At 37.6% G+C, this 25,851-nt stretch overlaps 1 protein-coding gene across 5 annotated transcripts in view; it reads left to right on the top strand.

The window, feature by feature from the left end:
* LOC120773051 overlaps window positions 1–25,851 on the top strand; it is a 124,871-nt gene that overhangs the window by 84,310 nt on the left and 14,710 nt on the right. For all 5 annotated transcript variants that reach the window (XM_040101986.1, XM_040102000.1, XM_040101992.1 and 2 more), the window contains 5 exons: window positions 10,831–11,746; window positions 15,628–15,834; window positions 20,370–20,512; window positions 20,684–20,837; window positions 22,696–23,979. In XM_040101986.1, the coding sequence (XP_039957920.1) occupies window positions 11,444–11,746; window positions 15,628–15,834; window positions 20,370–20,512; window positions 20,684–20,837; window positions 22,696–23,979 (2,091 nt within the window). In that variant the 5' untranslated portion in view covers window positions 10,831–11,443. The remainder of the gene's footprint in view (window positions 1–10,830; window positions 11,747–15,627; window positions 15,835–20,369; window positions 20,513–20,683; window positions 20,838–22,695; window positions 23,980–25,851) is intronic.

Here is a 25,851-nt window from a genome sequence, read left to right as displayed (position 1 = left end):
CAATGTATTTTCAGATCTCTCATTATATCTTATTTATATGATCTATAAACGAGCCTCCTTTTGAAATCTGTGTCAACGAACCGATGCATTCAACTAAAATTTGGAGTTATAACTAGTTGAGACGGTGAAACGCTTCTGTCTCAATTAATTGTCGCCACACGCAGTTCCAAGTCACATGCAATATATATTCGTACGTGTGATGTTCGTCTATCTGTCAATACGTAAACTAGTCACTCAGTTTTTGAGATATCTTTTCTCTCTAAAAAACAGCCGATGTCGGACCATTATCAAGTTCTGGTATGAAAAACTTTTTAATTTTAATAGGAGATATCTTAACAAATTTTGGCATCGATTATTGTCAAAGGCAATGGTGAAATCATCACAGAAATAGTTCAGAACGGATCACTATAGCATATATGTAGCTACCATACAAACTGAACCTTCAAATTCAAGTTCTTCTATGGAAACTGTTTTATTTGTGAAAACCATTTTAACATTTTTTCTTGTTTTATTGTAATTTTGTGTATTTGAGTTTTTACATGTTTTACTCGTATTTACTTTTTCGCGAAATCATAATAATTTTCACATATCGGGCGAGAGGGCTTAGCTTGTGGACGCCAAAGCAAATGACAGTTGCCGTGGTAAAAGTTGCCATATTGCCTCTGTTGATAGCTCGTGCGTTAGTGTTAGGCATTTTGTACTTTATTTTGTACATTTTTAATTATTAACAAGTAAGGAAGGGCCAAGTTCGGGTGTCACCAAACATTTTATACTCTCGCATGATAAAGTGGTAATCGAGATTTCATTATCCGTCATTTACATATTTTTCAAATACCGTATTTGTGTAAAGTTTTATTCCGCTATCATCATTGCTTCCTAATGTATGTATATATATATTATACAGAGAAGGCATCAGATGGAATTCAAAATAGCGTTATATTGGAAGAAGACGTGGTTGTGAACCGATTTCACCCATGTTTCGTACATGTCATCAGGGTGTTAAGAAAATATTATATACCGAATTTCATTGAAATCGGTAGAGTAGTTCCTGAGAAATGGTTTTTGGTCCATAAGTGGGCGACGCCACGTCTATTTTCAATTTAAAAAAAAGCCTGGGTGCAGCTTCCTTCTGCCATTTCTTCCGTAAAATTTTGTGTTTCTGACGTTTTTTGTTAGTCGGTTAACGCACTTTTAGTGATTTTCAACATAACCTTTGTATGGGAGGTGGGCGTGGTTATTATCCGATTTCTTCGATTTTTGAACTGTATATGGAAATGCCTGAAGGAAACGACTCTACAGAGTTTGGTTGACATAGCTATAGTAGTTTCCGAGATATGTACAAAAAACTTAGTAGGGGCGGGGCCACGTCCACTTTTCCAAAAAAATTACGTCCAAATATGCCCCTTCCTAATGCGATCCTTTGTGCCAAATTTCACTTTAATATCTTTATTTATGGCTTAGTTAAGACACTTTATAGGTTTTCGGTTTTCGCCATTTTGTGGGCGTGGCAGTTGGCCGATTTTGCCCATCTTCGAACTTAACCTACTTATGGAGCCAAGAAATACGTGTACCAAGTTTCATCATGATATCTCAATTTTTACTCAAGTGACAGCTTGCACGGACGGACAGACGGACGGACCGACAGACAAACATCCGGATTTCAACTCTACTCGTCACCCTGATCACTTTGGTATATATAACCCTATATCTGACTCTTTTAGTTTTAGGACTTACAAACAACCGTTATGTGAACAAAACTATAATACTCTCCTTAGCAACTTTGTTGCGAGAGTATAAAAAAGTATATTTGCTATATTTATACACAGATACATATCAATTTTTCTTACCAACATGCTGCGAATATACATAAGTATAATATATATGTAAACACATGCAGTTACTTTGAATGTAAACTTTTGGCATTATGCAAATTATAATTGAGGTTTATTTAGTTATGCATTTAATTCCTTTGTAATTTCCTTGCCGTTAACAACTTGTTAATTAAAATTATTATTTTTTGTATATATTTTAATTTATTTTGTAAATTTTAACATTACTCACTCTCACTTTTGCGAAAATATTTAGCCAAGCACTGCATTTGCATACAAATATTCATACACACACACACACACGGACGCATGCACATATGCAAATCTAGTTTGGCCTTCTTGGCGATTATATCATAATTGCTTGTTGGTAATACGCCAAGCAATTATTGTGGACAAGACTGAATTGAATATGCTGCTGTACAGTTATTTAATTTATAAAAAGCAACGCTGCATGCAAATGAATAACTGTAATACATATGTACAAGTATATTCACATGCATGTTAGTACATAAATTAATGTTCACATGAATGTGTGAAATTCCAATTAAAACGTTGCTTAAATCAACGTCTTTCGCATATCATTCGCTATTATTTACTGCACTCATTTTGTAACACCCTTTAGGCTCCCTTCACTTTTCAACAGCTATTCATGCTCAAACGCTTTATCATTTTAAATAACTGCAAAATTAAATTTAATTAAAAAAACATAAAAAAGTGAGGCATACTTACATATGTACAAGCATAAGCACATATATATTTGCATACATAGTACATGTGTTTGACAAATGCCTTCAACACCTTTGTCTAATTTGCATTCATTAATTGCTACTTCATAAAGACACTCAGGCAGGCGCATAGGTGTATTTCTAAATATGTGCGTGAGCATACGTCCAGATGCAGATTGCTAAGTTTTGGGTCCCTGTTGCTCGTGAAAGCCGCAGATAATTTATCATGTAGCAAAGGAAATAAATTCATATACTTATATATTTTTTTTTAATAATTCAAAGCGATTGCAAAGATCTCTCTCTGGCAAAAAATACTTTGAAGGAATTCCCAATTATTCCTTAGTTTTCAATATTGAATGTGTAATGTGTTGCAGAATTTTAAATATTAACATTTTATGAAGACATATTTTCAGTATGAATGTGTTTATGTACTATATGTGAGTATGTATTAATTGTATATTTTATATACATATAATATTAGCAAAGTCGGCCTTAAAGTCGCTCACGGTCGATAAAATCTTGTACATTAATTTATTATTCACATGACATAAGCTTGGCAGCTCTGATAGTGTTGTTATTGGGATTAAACTTGTAAGGTTTGATATTTGAATTTTATTATTCTGCTGGTGATTTTCATTAGCAAAGAATTAGCTATAACCAGTAGCTGATCTACTTGTCTAATAAACGCCCACTTGGGGCATGCAGCCCACACTTAAATCATGCTAATTGATATTGAAAACTATTATTAAATTACAGACAGAGTTTAGTTTGGCGTTCGGTCAAATGCAGTTCTCCTGCGTCGCCACCTACTCTGCTCAACTGCATATACATATGTATACTATAAGTAATCATTTCCAGCATATAAAGAAAAAATCGAAATTTTTATGGGTTTTCGATCGGCAGTGCTTATTAAAATACAGCTGCAAAAGCTTCAACTTCGGCTCCTTTTCGTTTTGAAAGCAAGCCGGAATAGAGCAATATGTTTGTACTACAAAGAATATAGCTTTGGGCAGTCATCTTAGAATAACAGTAATAAGTACAGAATAGTCTTTTAACGCCTTAATGATAATTTCTGAGCTTTTGTTTTAACATAAAAAGCCCCCACTTTAGCACATCTGAAATATTTAGACTGCACATTTAACAGATAAAGTTGGTGTTCTGCATTCACGAGTTATGGAACAAAGAACTTCTTTCTTTACACAGCTGATAATCTTTCAGAAATATATATAAAAACGCCGGTAGAGCGCGCGCTCCCAAAGTCTATTGGTTAGAACTATGCGAAAACAGGATTACCACTGAAAAAATTTTCAAACTTTCTTGATTTTTATTTGAAATATTCTTAGCGGCAAAGCTAACATTGACATCTCTCTTTGAAAACATAGCGTTGAGATTTCCAAATCCCGATATAACGTGACTCACTAAAGTGTTCGGTATTGGACGCTAATATTGTCGACCAGAGTGTGCGCATGTGTGAATGTGTGTATTCTCGCGCTGGCCACAAATGAGCGCTTGTTAGATGTAACCAGCATCGGCTAGCTCGTCTGCTGCGCGCTTTATTAGCGTGGTTATCATAATTGCAGTTGCTATCGTTCGATCGTTGTTCGTGTTGTTTTTTTTGTTATGTTGTCGCACTATCATAATCGTTTGCAGTCACATTGTATGCGCAGTTTTCTTTTTCAAGTTTTTTCACTTCTGTTTATTTCTTGCTATTATAGTTAATTTTAACCGCCGGTCAGTGCTGTTATTTACACACATACACACACTCACATGCATACATATGTATATATTATAAAAAGCAGCGTTGCGTGTATCTTAGCATCTGAAATGTGCAACAAAAGCGCAATTGTTGTTAGTCGGCGCAGTGCATTGGCCCCTCGGCGCGGCGCTGATGCTCGCCTCACCCCTCACCGTTATTTGTATGTTATGTATGTATGTTATATGTGTATATGCGTACGAGTATAATATTCAAATAACTGTGGCTACCTGCGCTGTTATCAAATCGTTTATCTTACTTAGTTGAGTGCCAGTAGTTAAATAGCAGGCTGCGCATGCGCAAACCCACCGGTGCGTGCAGAGCGAAAGAGTCACAGACAATGCAAATGAGATAGTGCATAAGTATGTATTTAAATTTGTGATAACATGTAATTGTACAATGACCTCGTTTGTTGCAATCGTTTGCTTATTGTAAATAAAAATTTATTTTATTTGCTTCAGTTAATATTTGGTTATTGTACCAACGAGCGTAATTATCACATAGGAACGACTACTTTCAAAGAAATTATAATGCAGCCGATTTGAATGTTTTTATTTGGGTGACAGTGGATTCCTATCCGATTTTTTAATCCCGGTAGGATCAGGTAATGAAATAACCACTCAACAATTACCACCACATAACCAGAGGCGATCTCCTCACACTTATAGAAAGCAAGTGTTGAGATTCGAATCGGCAACACTGCCACAAAAATCAAGAAAATGTGCTTGATTTTCGAGACGAACTCGTGTTCCAGTCATTGATATTATAATTATAAATCGAGAACGCTTTTATTACTTTAAGATTAGCGCACAGAGTTGTTTAAATAAAACTATCTGCTTTATTTATTTGCTGAACGCATTCAAACTCATTGCACTTTCATTGTCAATAGCAATTTGTTGCAAGTCTGATTTCTGTAAGCTTTTAGAGCTTCGAACAAACGTTTCGACGAAGCGAACATTTAGCAACACACCCAATAGCCCTGCTTCGTTGGGTGTGCCAACTGGACGCGCATGCTCAAGAGCGCCGCAAGCGTAATCCGATACCGAGTTCACTCACTTTCCTTTTGACTTGACATTTTATGTACCACACTTTATGCTAATATCTTTTCCAACTTGTTGAAATTTATGCTTTCCTTTGTCTGGCTTTTTTAGCCTGTTGTTATTGTTTTATCGCCATTGCAATGGAAATTGTTAATCGTAATTATTTGTTTGCTGCTCGTTTGGAAGTGACCACTTTGATGCTTTTCTGTTTTCTATCGGGCTATTAACGATTGTGTATGTCAAATTAGGAGCGTGACGTCGCTTGACAGTTGAACAACTTTATTGCTCCAATTAAAGTTACGTTCATACATACATATAGCCAACAACATAATACATATGTATGTACATTGAAACATACCTACATGCGTATGTATGAATATGAAGATTTAATGAAAGAAAAAGCGAAACAATTTGTTTATAAAAATAAAAAAATAATGAAAAATTTACTTTCGATTCAACAGATTACATAGTCGCTTCTGTGATTTTAGATCAAAAAAATTAAGTTGCCTCAAAGCTTTGCTTCAAAATGCATTTGACATAATCCCGCACACTGCAGCTCTACTCTCTACAGCCTTTTTCGCTTTTTACAACTCACGAAAGCACTTTCTTTGAAGCCAACAACCGAGGTTAATTATTAAATGAAAAATGCAAAGCAAATAAAATAAATCAAAGCACTAAGTCAAATATTATATGTGAGTAACATGTGACATTTTTTATTGCATTCTGGTTTTATGACATTTTTATTGCCAGCGCTCTGCATATTGTCAACATTGCTTGACAGCACAGCTGACACTTGCCGAGTGACAACAAAAGGCAAAGCGTTAACGGCGAAGTGAAGTTCAAACTGACAAAACATTTCAAAAATGTTAACTATTTGCATTAGAATCACGAGCAAGCAATTTTTTTTTTGCTTCGAGTGAAAATAAATGACACCTGCATTAAAATAACTGTTCGTCGGCTGTATTGTCACTTTGAGCGACTATTAAAGTATCGCCAGCTCAACTCAGGCGCAAGTTCGGCAAACTTATGCATAATTATTTTTGTTTGGACTTTTTGAAGTCATTTATGGGGAGGTCAAGAGATCTACTCGCTTTTACGCTTATTTCCTTCTACATTATTCTTGTTTGTATCTATTTTTATAAAATCTTGTTTTATGAATTCGGTTTGTTTTTCCTCCTCATATTTTACTGCTGCTGACTGCAGGTCATTGTTAATTTCACCACTATTTTGACTTAATCACCTGAGACAGTTACAAGTTGCCGTGAAGGTCTTTTTGGCTTTCTTCTGGCAGTTAATTCGTGTAAGCCGTTTCTCTATCCAAATAATTATTATTTATCTGTCGCTTTTTATGTTGTTGGCTTTTATAATCATTATCTTTTTTTATTATATATACATATATACATTTAAATAATCCAAGATCCATGATCCAAGACTTCCTATGATAGCATAATTATGGTTATCTTCATCTTAGAGATTCTTTTCAACGAACAGCGTTGCTGCTTTTTGTGGAAAGCGCAGTTTTGTAGCAACTTTTGTTTTCTTCATTCTTCATTTTTCTATCGCAGCGCTGTTATGCCTCTCAGTTAGGTATTTCTTTTCATATTTTCTATTGTTGTTAATTTTTATAACTCCATGCTTCCACATCGGTCTTCATTTTTGTGTCTTCATTCATTCTTATTCAAATCAGCCAACCAAATAAGCAACTCATTGGTATTTTTTGTTGACATTTTACAAAATATGTCAGCAACTGCGAGCCGCATAATTAGCCAAAAAATACTAAAATTTGCATTACAGTTGTCAAATTTGTTATAAGACCTTTCAAGTCGCACAATTAACTCATTTGTTATTCCCAAGCTTTTGTGGTGTCTGCCATCAAATCTAAAAAATCCAAAAAAAAAAAATTTCTTTATAAATTTAAGTCGCACAGATAAAATATACGCACATAGATTAAGCTAGAAGTGAGTACATTATTTACATAAGAATTAGATTTTGAACGCGCAAAATTGCCAAAATTCTAAACATTAGGGCTGCACTTAAAATGAACGGTAATTATAAATGGTCACCCTAGTGAACATTCTTAAGTACATTTTCCGTATTTTAGATTAATATATTATTTTAACTTTTTCAAAAATTTTTGACGGGTTCACCATAGTACATATTTTCCTAATAAAAACATTCATAAAGATCTCGATATTCCTATGACAAAGAAAGACGTAGATTCCAGCATAAAGAAATACGAAATTAAACTTCGGGAACATCCAAATCTGTTAGCTAATGGTTTGCAGCAATCATGTAATCAAACCCGCTTGAAAAGAAAAGATCTATCAGCCTTTTGAAGAACTACATATATCTCAGCAAAAATGCTCAAACACAAACTTAAGCTTCTTTAGTTTTGAATAGAACTCGGATTTTATCATTTATTGTTATTCTTAAAACAAGCTGATTCAATAAATAAAGAAATGTTTACAAAAACAACTTTCCCAACATAATCGACGATGGGAACACCGAACTTCGATATGGTTGATATAAACCCTTTCTAAGTAACATACATATAATTCTTTCAGCGTAAACATAGTCAAAACATTAATTAAATTATTGAAAAATTATTGAAAACTGCGCATTCACACAATCGTGGGCGTGAGTGACTCACTGGCAACATATTCGTGTAAAGTAGCACTGTTTTGTAAATGAAACTGTAAAAGAATTGCTGAATTGAAATGACCTCAGCGAGTGCTAAATAGAGAAACGCCATCATACCACCTTTATCTGCTCCTAACTCTCACTTAAAGCGTTAACGATAGTCGCCAATAAATTGGAAAGCCGTTAAAAGGGTCACATGCCATAAGTACAGCTATTTTTACCATAAAATAAGTTTAGCGACCGTTAATTGATGGCAGCAATTAACGTAGTGTCAAAGAGACTACTCGCCACAAGTATTTTTCACACACACACACATACGCATATATTCTCTGGTTATAAATCTTAGCTCACAATATGTGTGTGTGCGATTGGCAGAGATCCGCTTACCGCCATAAGTATGCAGAAAGATGCCATTTCGCACTTCAATTGCATTTCCAACATTTTATTTCACAATAATTCTCCATTCGCGACGCTGCTGCGGGTATATAACTGCCTGTTGCACTCAATAAAACTTCAAAGCCTCTTCAAATGCCTACAATAACAGTAATAATAATAATAAAACACTTGCACGCTTCGGTCAAGCCGTAGGCAAAGATGAATTGCTCGCAGAAAAAAATGGAAAAGCACACACAAACAAAAACAAAACTCAACAATTATTCCACACCGACAATGCAACGCTGGCAATAAATGCGTGTGTGGTCACTCTTATTAGCTAATGCATTTATGCTGTCTCCCTTTGTTGTTGTTGTTGAAGTTGTGAAAAGATGCCGCCTCACAGTGGCGGACACATGCGTGTGTGCCACGCAATTATTATGACGCTTCGGCCAGCCCGCCACGCTCCCCACCAATGCGATGCGGGTCAAACTTATTAAGAAAACGAGCTGGCATTGTGCGGCATTCGGAGCGTTCACAGCGTAATTTGAGCAGCCACCCCACTACGCACAGTAAGAAATTACAACAAAATCAACGCCACCAATGACAGCCAGCAGTTCGGAATGGTCTCAGCCACCGATCCGTCGGCTGTCAATTGCAGCTTTGAAGTTTGCAAAGTCGCAAAATTATATAAATACAAAGTGCATTGAAAAGTCTCTGCTGCTTCAATGTGTGTATGTGTAAGAGAGGTTGCCGTCAGTGAAAATTGCAGATTGCCGCTTTCGCACAGCTATCTCTTACAAGACATAGCGCGCAGTTGACATAAGCATACAAGTGTTTGCGTATTTGGAAACTTAGACGTCTCCCTGTACTGTGAACCTGAAGAGAATTTTTAACAGAAACGTAAAATGTTTTACTTATCGTATGAGATTATATATAAGAAAACTGAATTGAAATAAGATAGCTAAAAATGTCTTAGGAAATTTTCTTAGGGATAGAGTTTTATTTAAGAGTAAAATCGTAAGAAAATTGCATTTTTCGACCAGCGAAAGTATTTCCCTACAGGGTTTACGCCGCTCCTAACATCTTCACTTGGTCTCTCCACACAGTTTGTTGACTTCGAAATACTTAAGTTGTCCCCTGTTGTTACGAATACGTGTTTTGTGGTTATGTTGTTGTCATTGCTCGCTTGTTAAAAATGAATTTATGTTATTTCATCTTAATTAATTATTAATTGCTTGTTTCATAGCGGTATCTATATACCGCGTACTCATTTCAAAGCTTTTGTTTTCACTGCGCACTCACACATACAACCATACATGCTGTGTGTAGTTTGCATGTATGGTTTGCATATGCATGTTTGTGTGAGTTCGCTTCTTTCACAAAGATTTCATGCAACAAAGTGGCCGTTCATTTGACTTCCTATTTTTATTCTCTTATTTTTAATTTGCTCTCCGTACTCCTCCCCCTCCTTTAACTATAGCTGATCGCCGCCTTAAGTTGTGTTCTATGGAATTGGAAGCTTTGAAATTCGCCGACATTTCATAGCAATTGATGAAAGAGGTTAATTAACGCAATGGCTAGAATTTCAAATTTTTGCAGCAACGGAAACGATAAACAGAGGAAAGTGATTTCAAATGTAAAGTAGCTAAATATACTTTATCTTAAAATGGCCAACAAAAACTACAGTGCAAACATAATTATTTTTTCTAAAGTTTAATAAAAAACATTATTAAGGGGAAATCTATATATTGGGTAGTCGAAAAAGTCTTTCGTGTCCTTAAAATTTCGTGAAAATTATGATTTAATTTACAGTCGTAACTTTTTTCACTTCCCCGAATTTAATTTTTTCTTTCGCTATATGAAGCTTAAAATCTCAACTTTCCTACACTTTATGGTATGACACTATGTGATTGGTAGCACTGGAAATATACGACTGCAACCACAAAATACGAAAAGACTTTTTCGACTACCCAGTATAAACGATTTCCCAGCAAAAAGGGTCAAGTCATTAAAGTGTTTAAGCGCTAAAACACTTGCGAAACAACTAGCGGTTATAAAAGCTTTCAAATGCCGAATATGTCAAACTAATTGCTACCCACGTAAGTTGAGTTGCGCGCCATTGATCGGTACTAAGGCAACATTTTATTAGAAATTTGACACGCACTTATTTTCCTAGTGACTGGTGCTAACATATTTTTGCCGTTGTTTTTGTAAATGTATCATTTAGGGCTGTTTACGAGAGTCGCCCACGTCGAGTTGTTAGCGATGCTTTGTCTCGATTACGGGCAGCCGTTGTCTTCACAAAATTTGTAGGCGCATCAGCAAAGCTGACAGCAAACAACAAAGAAAAGAAGAAAAAACACATTTTTATTAATTATTGTGTTAGATTTAATTGAATGCGATTTGCACCGCAGTTTGGAGCTGCTCATATTTTAATAATATTTTCTTCAATTTTCTTATCATTCCAGATAAACGCTGAAAGTCGAACTTGCAGCGTGCACAAGCAATGCTGAGTTAATAAAACCACAACAACAAGACAATAACTCCAACTGCAGCTGAGCAAATAACGAAACGTGCATAACTCAAAGCGACAACAACAAAAACACCACAAGAGTGGGCAAGTCAGTGGAAATAATCGAAAATCTGACACCTCCGGAACTGCGGAGAAAAATAAGCAGAAATAAATTAAAATCAAAACAAAATTATTCATAAGAAACCACGCGCCAAAGAGGAAGGGAAATTATAACCAAAACAAGACACCCAACAACAACAAACAAGTGAGTCTTTTATCAACTTTGCATGAATGCGAAGAAACGATAAAAATACAGTTGATTGATTCTGAACGAAAAATATCCATATCAATTTGTGGAATTCATGTGAGCTTTGCACGCGCGTGATTTTTACGATGTTGCACATACTTGCGCTGGAAAACGAGCAACGCATTTGAAGCCAAAAATATAAAATCAGAAAAGGCGGAAATCTAAAAAGAATTTATTAAGAAAATCTATTATCGCCACATACACACACACACACATACACACACTCGCACAGTGCTGAAAACTATTTTCAGCTGAACTTGAAATGCCTACAGAATGTGAGCGCACGATCGCCAACACGAGCCAGAACGTGCAACAGACGCAGCCACAGCCACAGAGAGAAGAGCAGCAGCAGCAGCAGCAACAACAAGAGTACGCACAATTGCAAGGAGATCATTTGCAAGCAGAAGCAGAGGAAGAAGAAGCGGCAGCACAGCTTGAGTTTTATGACGACATGGAGGGCAAAGAGCTAAATGGCGGCAAGATGTCCATCTCCCAGACATCAACGACGTCCGCAGCGAACGGCCACAGCGGCAGCAATCAGGCGAATGGTGTTGGCAAGAAAACGGTAAATTGCATATATGTATGTACCTACATTCCAACATTAAAAAGTTGTAAATTTGTATATTCTTGCAACATGTTGCTACAGAGTATAATATTTTGTTCACCTAACGGTTGCATCTATAACCTAAACCTAATCGAGTTAGACATCGGATGACTGTATGTCTCTCCATTCGCCCTTCCAATCGTCCATATTTGTTGTAAATTGAGTAAAAATTGAGATATTTAGATGAAACTTGACATGCGCGTTCCTTGGTACAAAACGCCATTAACCGAAAACCTATAGTGTACCATAACTAAGCCCTAAAAAATTTTAAACCCCATCTGATTCTTTCCCTTCCAGTGTACCACTCATGAAACAACTAATACAAGTAAAGTATGTATGTATATCGAAATAAAACTTTACACGAATATTGCCTTTATAGTGTGCCACCTAATGGTCAAAAATTGTCCTAATCCACTGGCACTGAATTTTTGGACGCCAGTATCTATAGTTGACCTTTGATCGAAAACATCGGTCAATGTGTGAGATATATAATTCAGGGATAACCCTTTTCTGACAATGGTATATCTGTAAAAATGCGTTGAATTGCGCTAATACTTCCCTTAGTCCCCATATATGCCTTAAATAAATATTTTCGAACTTCCGGGAGACTTTTTACCGCGTATAGCGCCCAACATGTGAGTTATCTTAATAAAATGGAGAAAGCGTGTTTTTCTTAAAACGATGCATATTATATGAATAAAATCGGAGGCAAACTCTCCCTAGACCCCATATTACTAACAGGCCTTATGTACTTGAAAGTATTGGCTTTAATCTTTGCAAGTTGCAAAAGTACGAAATATTCGGTTATGCCCGAGCTTAGTTATTCCTTACTTTTTATTTTTTGAATTATCACTGGGTTTTACCACAGTGCTTGGGGTTATTTAGATTTCTATATGTGAACTAGTTTTTCCGAAAAGATGTCATCTAACGTTCGAAAAAAAGTTTGATTTTTATTCCGTCAAATCGTAATGCCCCATTCTGTACTGGAACTATATCATCTTGACGGCCAGCATAACCTAACCTAACTTATGTCATCTTGAATCTTTGACATGCAAAAAAAACTACAGAAATATAGTTTGGGTTCGGGTTTTCCAGAGTTGGGAGTTTTGCCAGCCGTTGATAATTTTGGTCAGAAGATTGACAGTATAAAAAGTAAAGAAACTTTCAATCAGTGTCTCGGCTCATGCAATAAAAATTAACTGTAATTTCCTACCATTCAAAATAAGAAAACTCTCAAGCTCAAACTTGTTTGAATAAACGACTTTTCTGTTGCAATGCCATTATCTTTAAATTTATATTTTACTTACTTTTTGCATTTTTCGTTAATAAAACTGACATTATTTTAGTTGAGTAAGGTTCTTCTCTTACTTTCTCTCAATTTTATGAGTGCTTTTCAAATAAAATAATTTGCATAAATAAATCAGCCAAATGGAAATCACTTGACAAACACAAAGGCATAAAAATCACTGTCATTCAAATACACTGTTATTGACATTTAGTCAGTGCTTAGATATGTAAATGTGACGAAAAATCCAGTTTCTCTTAGGTCAATCAATTAAGAGCTCTTAGCAAAAATATTTTCCCACATTTAGGCACGTCCGGCTACTGCTTCTAATCGATCCGTAGACTTCACTGAACGATTTAAAAGTGATGCTGCAGCATTTTGATTTTTACCAAAACCTTGTCAATATATACATTTTGTGTTCCTTACACATACATACATATACACAAGTCTTTAACAGTTATGACAGATTATTGTGCGGCTTTCTTCGAGTCTATTGACTTCAAGAGATAATTAACAGATATTTAGCAAATTAGCGCTAATATTAAACGTTTGGCGAAGTGATATGAAAAGTACCGATCTTGCGGTCGCATTAAGTATCGTTCTCATTTAACTCCTTGCCTGTATTGACATCCGCACAATGTCGCTAGTTGCATTTCTTTCTTTTCGTTTGAGGAGCTCAAATTTCACTTGCGGTTGCAATTGCTAATGTTAATTAGAAATCTGTAGCTAATCTTTAAATCTATCAACCACAGCAAAGAACCACAAATATGACCAATTTAAGTCACTGAACATTTTTAGCAGTTGCCCGATGCCTTAGATAATGCAAAATCAATATTGTGCACAATCATCAAAATGCCTTTAGTCATTGTCCATGTATGTAAACATGTATATAAGCATGTTAGTAAAGGTGACACTCGTCCGCTTGTTATCGTCTGCTCTTCTTGAGCATCAATATCCGCTGGCAACGTTGCGTCGAGAAGACAGCATTGCTATGAAGCAGCGCATGCTGAGCAGGAAAGAAGCACTTCAAAAGTCAATAAACCACATTAAAACGGCACATTGAGACGCCCTCACAGAGTAGACCGGCCGACAGACTTGCCGCAGAAATTCACCAACCTACACATGTGTATGTGTGTAACATTTCCGCTGTTAATATGTCCCCAATAGGAAAATCAGCTCCGTGTAAAAAATGTTTTTCATTTTATAATAAATTCGAAAATCTCTGCCGACGTCGAGACTAAGAATATACATGTTGGACCGATATTTTTATCACATTTATTAACATAATCTTGGCTTGAACTCTCTGGCAATATAAAGTTTAATCCTTTATTGGGTCACGGTTATATTACAATTTCTGTTTTTGTTATCAACAACTTGTATAATGAGCTTTCCTCAGAATCAAAATCGAATCTAACGCCGATTGAAATCAATTGTTTCTCACCTCTGCGGTCTTGAATCACTACCCAACAAATCGTTCGATATCTAAGACCTCTCAACATTTGTTTTGCTAGACTGGACGTTTGCAGGATATTGCACGTTTCAATCTTCACATTGAGATCCCTAAGAGCGAAATACCCAATGAGAGTAATACTAATTCACTTTTGGAAAAAGCAGGTTCAAATGCCTATTAGAGCACAGAAATATACATTCCGCCGTTTTTACCGGTATTACCGTTATTACCATAATTGCACTACGCAATTCTCTTTACTACGCTTTTTGTTCAGTCAATTATCCATATACTATTGCACACCTAGCATCTACGTCGAAACGCATGACAAATCGGAGGAAGGCAATTTGAAAAGGGGTGGCACATTATAGAAAATGTATGGACTTAAAAAGTGGGGTGAACATTTCTTTTATTGGACATTAACACTCAAGAGTCCATCGAAGGGTTAAAGCTCATCCACACATACTTATGACACGTCATCTGAAGCAGATAAAACACCAACTAACCCGTCAGCTAAATGTGAAACACCCTCTTGTCAATCAGGCGTTAAAAATCCCCACTAACACATATTATAACAGTAAATTGCCGACAATACTGAATACACGGGTCAAAGTGCACTTGAAGGTAACAAGAGGCCAAGCGGTTGCACTGAAGTGGAAGGTGAGTGAAGTGATGTCGGAAACAAATGAAATTTCCACACATTTCCAAGCGGATTAAAAAATAATAAACGAAAAATAACAAAATAAATATGGAAAGACAATAAAGCAATAAGCAGACACGCGTCAGACCCTACAACACGTTCCGCCAATAAAAAATGCAAATCACCCTGGAGAAAATGCCGCAGCACCTACGTGCTAAGCTTGCCACATACATACAAAGCCATTTTCATGAACAGCTATATCACGCCACTACTGGCCAGTCGGCGCTAGGCGCACCTCCAACGAGGCTAGACTATAGAATTAACACTGCGATGCAAATGCAAAATATTCTAGGCTAATTACACATACACGCCAGTTGCCCATTAACATTTCAATTTTATTTATTCACAGATTTTTTTTTGAAAAAAATATGTCCACAGAATATATTTGTATCTTTTTACATATTCTACAGTCCATAATATCGCCGGATCCCACTTCATATGTGACCAAGGCGCGCGTCACACGTCCCACACCGCCGCCACCGTCCTACAACCCGATGCAATTTGTACAGATCAAACCATGCAATCTCTACCAAACCGCACAGGAGCAGCTCAAGAAGGCTGAAGAAGTGAAAAAGATCAAGGAGATTAAAAAAGAAGAACCCGAGGATTGGCAAAACGTAAGTAGACACTTTCGTATCCTTCATTTGGAAAATACGAATACAGAATTAGTTACATAAATAGGAAGATTGTTACTAAGTTCGGAGACAAATCCCCTTAGGTTGGGTTAAGGTGGAGTATCAGTTGAAAAGCTGACTGACAATTATGAGAAATAGAAATATGATTAAAACTGATATATGTACAAATTATTAGCTGGCACCGGCAAACAAATTGGAAATGACGGTACTTGAAGGAATTGCCGATTTGCAAATTTTGCCTTTCATCATGATTGTGGCTCATTTGGTGTACAATATTCAAAATTTGCCATATAATCGGAAAAGGTCTGAATTCATTCATACTTGTTTGAAAAATGGACGACGGCCTGAATGATGAAGGCGCTGAGTTACTAGTTTAGGTGTTCTTTAGAAGATGAAATTCAAATCTGCTCAGTAAACTCTTTTAAAAACCAAACAAACTTAATCTCTATCCTCAGCAGCGATGTTGAGGTTTGTAACTATATTCGACCGATAACAACGTTTCTTAACACAAATAAGGCTTGACCTTATGGCCTCTCGGAAGTATGTAGAATCCTCTCAAATACTTATTTCCTTTAAACCACCAAACGACTTCCTTCTGTGCTTCGGTTATAGATATTATAAAGCTGATAAAAAAATGTTTCAGTGCATAAAGTTTGATAAAAAAATTCCAAATTCTTTTATACTTATAGTATTAATAAATAAATAAATATGTACCATTTTGGTCGGCCGCTGTTTGCCATTTTTCTGCCAGAAGCATTATTCCATCAGTGTAAATCGAAATTTCCAAATTTCTTAATTTTTTCACTCATTTGTGAACAGTTGTAACTGTTTTTTTTTCAACTTTACCGAATTTAATTTTTTTGGATGAAACTTGAAGCTTAAAATCTCGCCTTTCCAACACTATATAGTATAGCACAATGTGATTGGTTCACTCGAGATATGCGACTGCAACGACATCTATTGATAAAATACGAAAAGACTTTTTCGACTACCCAATATTACTGCGATATTCTGTTCTAATTGCTATTGCCTAATCGTTTAGAAACTACTCGTAATCGAACTGATCGACTCGTTGCTGCTTTCTTACTTTTCGTCAATCAACATAGTCAACTCTATAATTTCCTGTCGAAAAAATCAAAATTCAAAATTTTCACGAATACTGTTTACAACCAAATTTGTTGTTTTGAACGCAATAAAATTTCGCATGCGATTTTGTGGGTTCAGTGTGTGCGACAAAACCAAAATAAATGTGTGATTGTGTGTATTTGTAGTAAGAATGAATTTATAAAGAAGGAAATAAAATGGCAACTGCAACTAATTTTTAATGCTCACGAATTACGGTGTTTACGATCAAACTAAATTTGGGTGTGTATAATTTGAAATTCGCCAACGAAAATCGCATTCGTCTATGGACGCGTTTTGAAATGTTTTTGTGTTTCGACGTGTATTCGTATTGTGTAATTATATGCCGCTCTGCATTTGAACTATTTTTCCTTTTTTTCTATATTTTCTGTATCTGTTTTAGGCAAAGTTAGATAAATAATGCTAATAAAAATTGAAAGGCAGCCGACGGAGGCAGCCCAAGCCCAGCGAAATCATAAGCGCGAATCGTGACAAATTTTCGAAAACAGCAGACAAATACGCACAGAACGACGATAAAAGACGGCAATTTGTACGAGTGTTGAGCGTGCGAGCATTTGCTCTTGTTTATCAACGTCATTTCGGTCTCCGTCATTGGCACATTTGCGCTAAACGCGTCCAGGCAAAACGCTTTGAATGCGAACGGCATTTAGTGGCATTTGAACAGCTGTTATCGCTTTATCGAAATTCGGCCTATTCTCCACTCGCGCAGCAACAATTATTCAACACTGGCGCTTGCGCTTGCGCCGTTTGCTGTGAGCGTTGCATGTTGCAGCCTGAAAAATTCCGCTCAGGTATCAAAAGCTCGTCAACGCTCGTAATTTGTCACTCGGTCCAGTTAAAATGCTCCGGACTTTCGTACACAAGCTTAAAGTTTACAAATGCGTGTGTGTGTGTGTTGGCTTTTGTGCTTGTAACATTTTTCACTGGGGCGTGGTTAACATACTGGCACAGACATTTCTATGCTACCAATATCAATTGCAATTGCCTTTGTTTTTGTTTGCTCATATATATATGTTTGCGCATATTGCAGTTATGCAACTTTGCCACACAGTACTTGCGCCGAACGTGGTGAATGCAAATTTTTACCAAATCACACACACATAAATGTGCACTACAATTGCGCAAAGTACCGAGCTGTTTATTTAGTAGTCAAACTTCGCGCCATTTGAGTTTTGTAATTACTTTCTTTTTTTCGCTGACTTCGGCAGTTGTCACCTCTAGTGATTATTTAATCCAGTTTTTTTGCATCTTTTGCTATTTTACTTAAATGTCCGCGTTAACATGCGCAACATTTACAAGACAATTTCAAAAAAGCAACAAATTAATGGCAACATTGTTTTTGTAGTTTTACAGTAGCGACAATAATGACAATCTCATTAGCCGTACATATTACATAAGTACATTCATACATATTTATGTATGCGCATCCATTTAAGGTAAGACTTACGCAATTGCCGTTATTAGGCAGGCCCAGCGTCACTCTGCGTTGTCATCATTTATTTTCATAGTGTAATAAAGCAATTGTTTGGTTTCGAGCTTCATTTATTTTCACAGCGATTAACAAGCGTCTACAAATGCCTTATCAAGGTCTGAATCTTGCTAGAGAAATCGACGGAGTAAGGAGTCTTATAGATCGCTTGATCTAAACTACACCTCAAATGGATTCGTTCATACTTAGGGAACGGCGTATCGACTAACCAATAGCGTAACCAAAAAGAGAAAGTAAGAGATCCTTCAGAGAAGCTTCACCGTTAGCTAGAACGAATATTGCGCCGTAATCAAACTGTTGTCTTAAGAGCGATCTTACTTCGATAAGCAAACCTCCGATTGTATTTATGTTAAGAGAAAGCTTCGATTATCCCTTTGAAAGCGACTTACAATTAAAATGCTCCATTCTTCGTAGAAGAAGCGCCTATCCGTGAAGTAACACAAAGCACAGTGATTCTTTTTATTTCGTACAGTATATACATTATGGCCAGATCCATAACAATCTATGTATGTATTATACACCGCTGGGTATTGGACCAAACTAATCCTTTTCCAGAGATTGACTTCTCTAAAAATGTAGCTTTTTCGTTTTTCAATGTTAGCATCCAAATTGGAAAGATTTGCAGTATGTTTGTTCCTTAAAAGTAAAATTAGAGACACCACCCATATTTCGGTCAAGTATATACTAAAAGGTTAAAGTTGAATCTTTGAAGGAAATAAAAATTTTATGTATCAAAAAACCTTCATTTAATTTTCAAATTTTTATCATAATTCTGTCTCAATTCTGATTTTTCTAAATTTTCTTCTGCTCGACCGAATTACTTTCCCTTCGACCGACAACAATTGACCTATTCAAGTATTTAAAGTACAAGTCATTTGCTTATGAATTTCAGTTTCTTTTCGTTTAACGAGTGCATATTGTTCACGAAACCCATCAAATCTGTTATAATTGATTATTGAATATTTGAGTAAACACAAATTGAAAGTCATTCTCGCCTTCCGATACTCTCTTATCGCTTGATTATTATAATTTTCACGATTTTTTCACCGACCGTCTCCTCATTACACTTTTCTGCCTGTAATCACACGCTTCGGAGCTACTGTTTAGGTAGTAGTTATGCGTGTGAAAATCAATTAATACGCGCCCGCCATTGTTTGTTCGATTGGTCAATTGGCCCAGTGAGGCTTTGACATGCTGAGTCGGCTAACTCGACTAGCTTGGTTTACCCAATAAGTGAGACGAAGTAAATGCATGTGTATGTATGTATGAATGTACGTTTGTTCAAAACGGCTACATGTCTGACTTGAGTAAATTGTTTGGTTTGGCCAGCTCATGGGAAAGGAAGTCGTTATCGGCCAAATCGTTGCAAGCACACTTAGTGTCATTGCATAAGTCTTCTGCAGTTTTTTTTACTAATTTTTCATTGCGTACGTGTTGTTGTATCAAAGTACTTATGCTTTTTTATGTATATTTCTTTATTCAGCGTTTGTCATTACGAGCTTGTAGTTGTTTGTCTTTAGTGAAAGTTCCTAGGTTTTGGGCTGAATTTTGCATTGGTGCAGAGCGCATTGTTGATAGCGATCCTATCGAGCGCCAGTGATATAAAAGTATATTCCAGGGAGACACTACATTGACATTATCTAAATTTTGTATTCGAACAAATTTGTCAATAAAGATTTTTTTTGTGAGGCTTCAGTAAGTGCTTATCCTAGAAGAAAAACCAATGCAAAAATATTATTGGTGTCCATCTTTTGAAAGCTTCAAAAGGATTAAGCAACAGAAAAAATCGGTTATTTTTCTAGAGATAAACTCTATTAGAATTCAATTAAAGCGTGAATTTCTTTCAACAAAAATTATAAATATTGCTTTGCTTTTGAACTTTCAGAATTTGGACAATTGGAAATCGTCGCGTAGAAAACGTGTCGAACACATCATCGATCGAGTTGTGGAAGTGAAAAAACTCGAATTGGAAGAACACGACCGGACGCGAAGAAAATCGAAGACATTCTCCGAAATGATCGAAGAAAGGTGAGAAATATAGAAGCAAAGAAGAATATACATAAGTAATTATATGGCTTGTCGCCAAAAATTTACTTTAAATATATAAGTATATTCCATGCAGAGTCTTTTAGAAAACTGTTTCAGATTAATTGTTATTTGCTCATAATACATCCAACAACAAATGCTATATTATTACAGAGGTGAACGTGGTGGACGCGGTCGCGCAAAATTGGCCTCGTTAGCCGTTTACAATGAAGACGAATCGAACGACCTGAGCGACCTTGGCATTGGCACCAGCAGTGCCAGCGGCAAGAGCAGCCAATCGGAGGATTACGACAACAACAGTGTACTGGTAAGTTTTTGAAAAATTAAAATGAAACTAGCATAGGAACACATTCTGCCAAATTTCAAGTGACGAATACTCAATCTAATGGACCATGCGCGAATGAGATGCAAATCTGGAACATATCAAAGCATCAATAAAAGTATTTGATTTGCAAGAATAGTTCGACGTGTTTTTTTTGTTTTCTATTTCTAGTATGCACTTTTTTGCCAAGCAGGCATTTTGAATTTGAAAGTTTCTGCTTTCGTGATTTTTTCTCTTCTAAATTTATCATGGAACATTCTCACTGCTTTAACAATGAACTTGCAATTAGGTCAGTGTTGAAAAAGCATTAATTATCATTATTTCACACATATTTTGTAGCACATACACATACACAGCTGAAAATAAAGCGGAAGTTACGCGCAAACTTAAATTAGCCGCAGCTTTGTTTGTCCAACAGTGCCAGAGACTCATTAGCAAATCGTTAATTTTTCTGCTTCTCCGGTTTCTTGTTATAGTAGTCGCTAACTGCTCGTCTAACTTTACAATCACAACTGCCTAATTTTAGCAGACATCTTGCACAAATGTTTCCCCAGAGCCGCTAACGGGGGGAAGCTTCCATTGCACTTTTATGGCGTTCACTTTGAGCACAGTTAGCCGCTACATGTTAAATTCAAAAGTTCGGTTAAGCTTCTAGAATAGTATTTCGAGCAACTTGAATCTTCTCAATACAAACCCAAGCGTCGGCGCTAAAAATTATAATTATTATTATGGATAGGAATATTAGACGAACCGAGAGCGTCAGGACTTTACCTGCAGAAATAGAAGTTAAACCACTAGTCCATCGCAGCAATGTTTTCGAAATCCATATCTGTTGATTACCTTCCAAATGTTAATACTTTTCCGGGTCTATACATTCAGTGTCATACAGGGCTCAGGGCTTGCGACTCTAAACAAAACCAAACTAAAAATGTTGATAAACAATAGCTGATATCAAAAGTCAAACACAACGAAACTGAATCAGTCACAATATTCTTAAGCAATATCACCCCTGTCAAACAAATAAATTCCAATAAAAGTGTAAGGCATTGCGACAGCAGATAGATAAATTGAAATCAAAACGAAAGCGTAAAATCAATTAAATTGCTGAAACATATCAGAACGTTTTGTTTCTCCAATTCTTTGGTATACCCAGTCCTTTTCGCTGGGTTTTTCATTACCAAATATTGTGTACTCATGTTTTGTTCGAAATTCGTTACGCTGCGAGCGTGTGTGAGTGTGTCCGTGGACATAAATACACTTGTAATGCGCTTGCTGAACATTTGTTCTGTTTGATCTTTTGTTCTTCGTAACAGTTGAGAGCGTGTCGATCAGCTTAACAATCGTATTCGCTGTGAGCACGTTCTACATGACAATGTTGACAGCAGTTGTAGCACTCATACAACAACTACAGCAAACAGATGAATTTAGGAATTTCGTAAATACTTGTGGTGTGAGAAGCTTTAAAGAAGCACAGAAAAGAATTTAACGGTCACCGCTTGTCAATGGATGTCAGGGTCACAGCTTGACTCCCCAGATGCTCCAATATAAGTCCCCTCAGCTTGCTTGTTTTGAAAAACTTATACTTTTCTATTCAAACGTTATCAGACTTCACGACGGATTAAAATCTTTCGATCGTGCAATTAATCACGTGAAGTACCTGCCGTGAAAGGTAAGGCCATAAAGAGTATCGCCCTCTGCATTTGATGGATACTGCAGAAAGTATAGATTTTTAACAAAAAGCAAGCAAAAAAGCCTTAGTCATTGCCTTCTCAGACGACATGATACACTTATGTTTTCTTTAAAGTCGACTAAATCTTTACTTATATTATATTTTCATCCGCAGAGTGACAACGCCGAACTCGACAAAGCCATATTTGAGAACAACCAAAAACCTAGTGGCATCCCCGCGCGTGAATACATCTCCTCCCCAGGCTACGATACCTCCTCCAGCACCGCGCCCGGCAGTTCTCCCGATCCATGCGAATACACTTATGAGGGCGCCATTCAAGACTATAAGCAACGCGTCTCGCGCGCCAGCGGCGGCAGTGCTTTAGCCAATTTCAAGCTCAATAATGCCAACACAAATCCCACGTTAATTTCCAAAAACAACTCCTCGAAAGAAAATACCCCAGACTGCAGCAATACAGTACCGAACGATACTTATCCCACACGACGCGGCAGTAAAATTGAGGATCGCCTAATCGGCTTCGAAGTTACTTCGCCCAGTGATAGTCAAGAGGGTTTGGAGAAGAAAGTGGATGTACCAAAAATCGATATTTCGAAGCGTAAAGAGATTTTCGAGAATCAAAATGCCTATTCAGAACCAAAGTCGCTGGTGGGTAATGGTGGCGCTGGCAGCGTAGCTGTGCCACGCGTTACACTGCGCGATCGCTTCAAGTTGGACGAAAGTGTGTCTAATAATAATGCCGAAGTACACGACTCCACATTGAAGCGTGAAGTTAAACGCCTATCAGGCGACATCACGAGCATACGATCGCGTATGCAAAGCTTAGAGCAACAACAAAATTTAGTCAATTCAACGAATGGCGGCAGCGCCGGTAAGGTACCCAGCGCAAAGTTAGTCGATATACCAGTGCCACCATTGAAGGATCGTCTGTCTAGTTTACAGAATGCCGTAACCAAAGAAGAAGTGAAAAAGGCGCCGGTAGCACTTGTCGACGCCCGCCAACTGGAGATAATGAAGAACGAGGAGGAAGAGCGTCGCATGAAACTTATTGAGAATGAGAAGAAAGCCGTGCTGGAGGTAAGCATTAAGGAGGAGGAAGAAGTAGGTGCGCCCGTATCCCAACCTACGATGCCACACCAAGTTGTGGTTAAAGTCGATGCGCCCGAGGAGGATGTCGATCGTGACGACAGCGGTATTCACACCGCCGATGGCGAAATCGAAGCCACGGAAATCTCCGAGCAGGAAGAACAACTAAATGCGGCTATTGCAGCGCTGGCACTGGAAGAACAGCAACTAACCGAAGCAGCTAATGCAGTGAACCAAATAGAAGCGGAGTTTGCCGAACTGTCCACCAGCGCAGTGAACGCCATCGCCAGCAGCCTGAACACAGTGTCCACCACAAAAACAACTAACGAACAGCCATGCGAAATGGAATTTAGTGTAAGTTCTACTAACAAATCATTGCTTGACCCCACCATATCCAGTAGTGTTAAAAGTAGTTTTGAAAATACTATTGATAATGGTAATCGTAGTTTTGGTGAACAATTAGCTAATATTGAAAAAGAACAGCAGAAAATAAACAACCTAATTGATTCTAAAGCTGAACAGGAGGTGTCGGGTAACACTTTAACAGTTGCTACGCCTTCTACTTTGCAAAGAAAGCCTTCGAATGAGATGGTCCACGCGCGCAATCTGCTGCGTATGTTCAAAGAGACATTTAAGAGCGACATTGAATTAGACGAGGCAGAAGAGCATGAAGTGAAGCCAATCTCAGAGTGTAACGGTGCCATACCTAAAGTTCGACCACCCACAGAAATTGAAGCCCCACTTTCACCAAAACCGATGCATATTTCAAAGTCAATCGATCGTGTACAAACGCCCACCGCATTCGCTGTGGACGACGATACTCCAATTAGCACACAAATATTTCAGTCTTCAACCATGTCCCCTTCAATTGTGTCACCACATTCTCCTTTTCCCTTCACCCACGGCACTTCGCCGATCACTATACCGCAAACACCACCATCTCCGTCAGCAGTACGCGCACCAACACCCCCACCACGTTCATCACCGAGCGTGCTTATGTCTCACGGTTTCTCCATGATACCGCGTGCTGTTAATCCAATTGGCAAGCCACCCATGTCACCCAAGTCGGTCCGTTACAATGTCATGAGTCCCGTTAACAGTCCACCTCCCGTGCGCAAATCACCCGACGATAGTCCGTTCAGCATCAACGGTCGTGTTGAGATATTCAATTCGAAGAATATGAGCACCAACCCAACCGGGAAACCGCCAACGCCAACAATGCCGGCAAAAAAATCATATGTGCCACATTTTGGTGCAACAACGACAACGCCAACATCACCACTACTCGGTCGATCGCCCTCGCCCATGAATGTTACGCATTATAACGGTATTGAGTTTCCTAAGCAACAACATCGGCAACAGTCCCATTCAACAGTGACCGCATTGCCCGGGACCGGTGAAGCGATGGCAGTTTCTAATCAAATAATGCAAACAACAGCTGCGTCAAATGAGATGAAATCAATGCCAAGCGCGCATGCAGTCAATGAACCTTCACATGAAGTCCGACAACCAGATGTGACAACTGTGCCATATAAACCACAACAACAGCAACAAAATCACACTGAAATTGTTATGTGTGCACCGCCAGTAACCATCTTGAATCCGGATGAGCTGCCGAAACCCAACACCGTTAAAGCACTTTCCAATTGCTTCTCACAAGACGTGGCATCTAATCAGCAAGTCGGTAAGACGACACCACCAGTCCCCGGACCGAAGCCTTTGCCACGCAGTCGCATACCGCAAACGCCACCACAGTCGCCTACGCCAGCAAAAAGAAATTTCTTCAACTCATCCGCAAGCATGGAAACTACTGCTGTGGTTAAAGAGACTACAACAAAAACAAATAGTAAATTAGAGCAGGAACCGCAAGTCAAAGCGGTGATAACAGCCGAGTTAACACCAACATCGCCTAGTGCAGATGAATTAAAGAAACTTTCTATTATCTCCGAGACATCAACTGTCTCAAGTGACTCCACCGCTTACACAGGCCCTTTCGAAACCACAGCCCAGATACACACACCCCCAGTTGAGACTGAGAAAAGCAAAGAGTTGAATCGCTCCATTCTCAAACCCCTACCGCTTGTGCGCAACCCACCAGGCTCCGCAAATAAGTCAGCAACAGCAGCTGTGCGTTCTACTGGCGATCCTTTGAAACCAAATGACTCATTAACACCCATTATTACAATGCCTTCTGAAATTCCTCCACTGTTAGCATGCAAACCAAAT

This window comes from Bactrocera tryoni, chromosome 1 (assembly GCF_016617805.1).
Source record: "Bactrocera tryoni isolate S06 chromosome 1, CSIRO_BtryS06_freeze2, whole genome shotgun sequence".
Classification (NCBI taxonomy): domain Eukaryota; kingdom Metazoa; phylum Arthropoda; class Insecta; order Diptera; family Tephritidae; genus Bactrocera; species Bactrocera tryoni.
The sequence above is the reverse complement of the archived record's forward strand: the minus strand, read 5'-3'. Positions and strand labels throughout refer to the sequence as shown.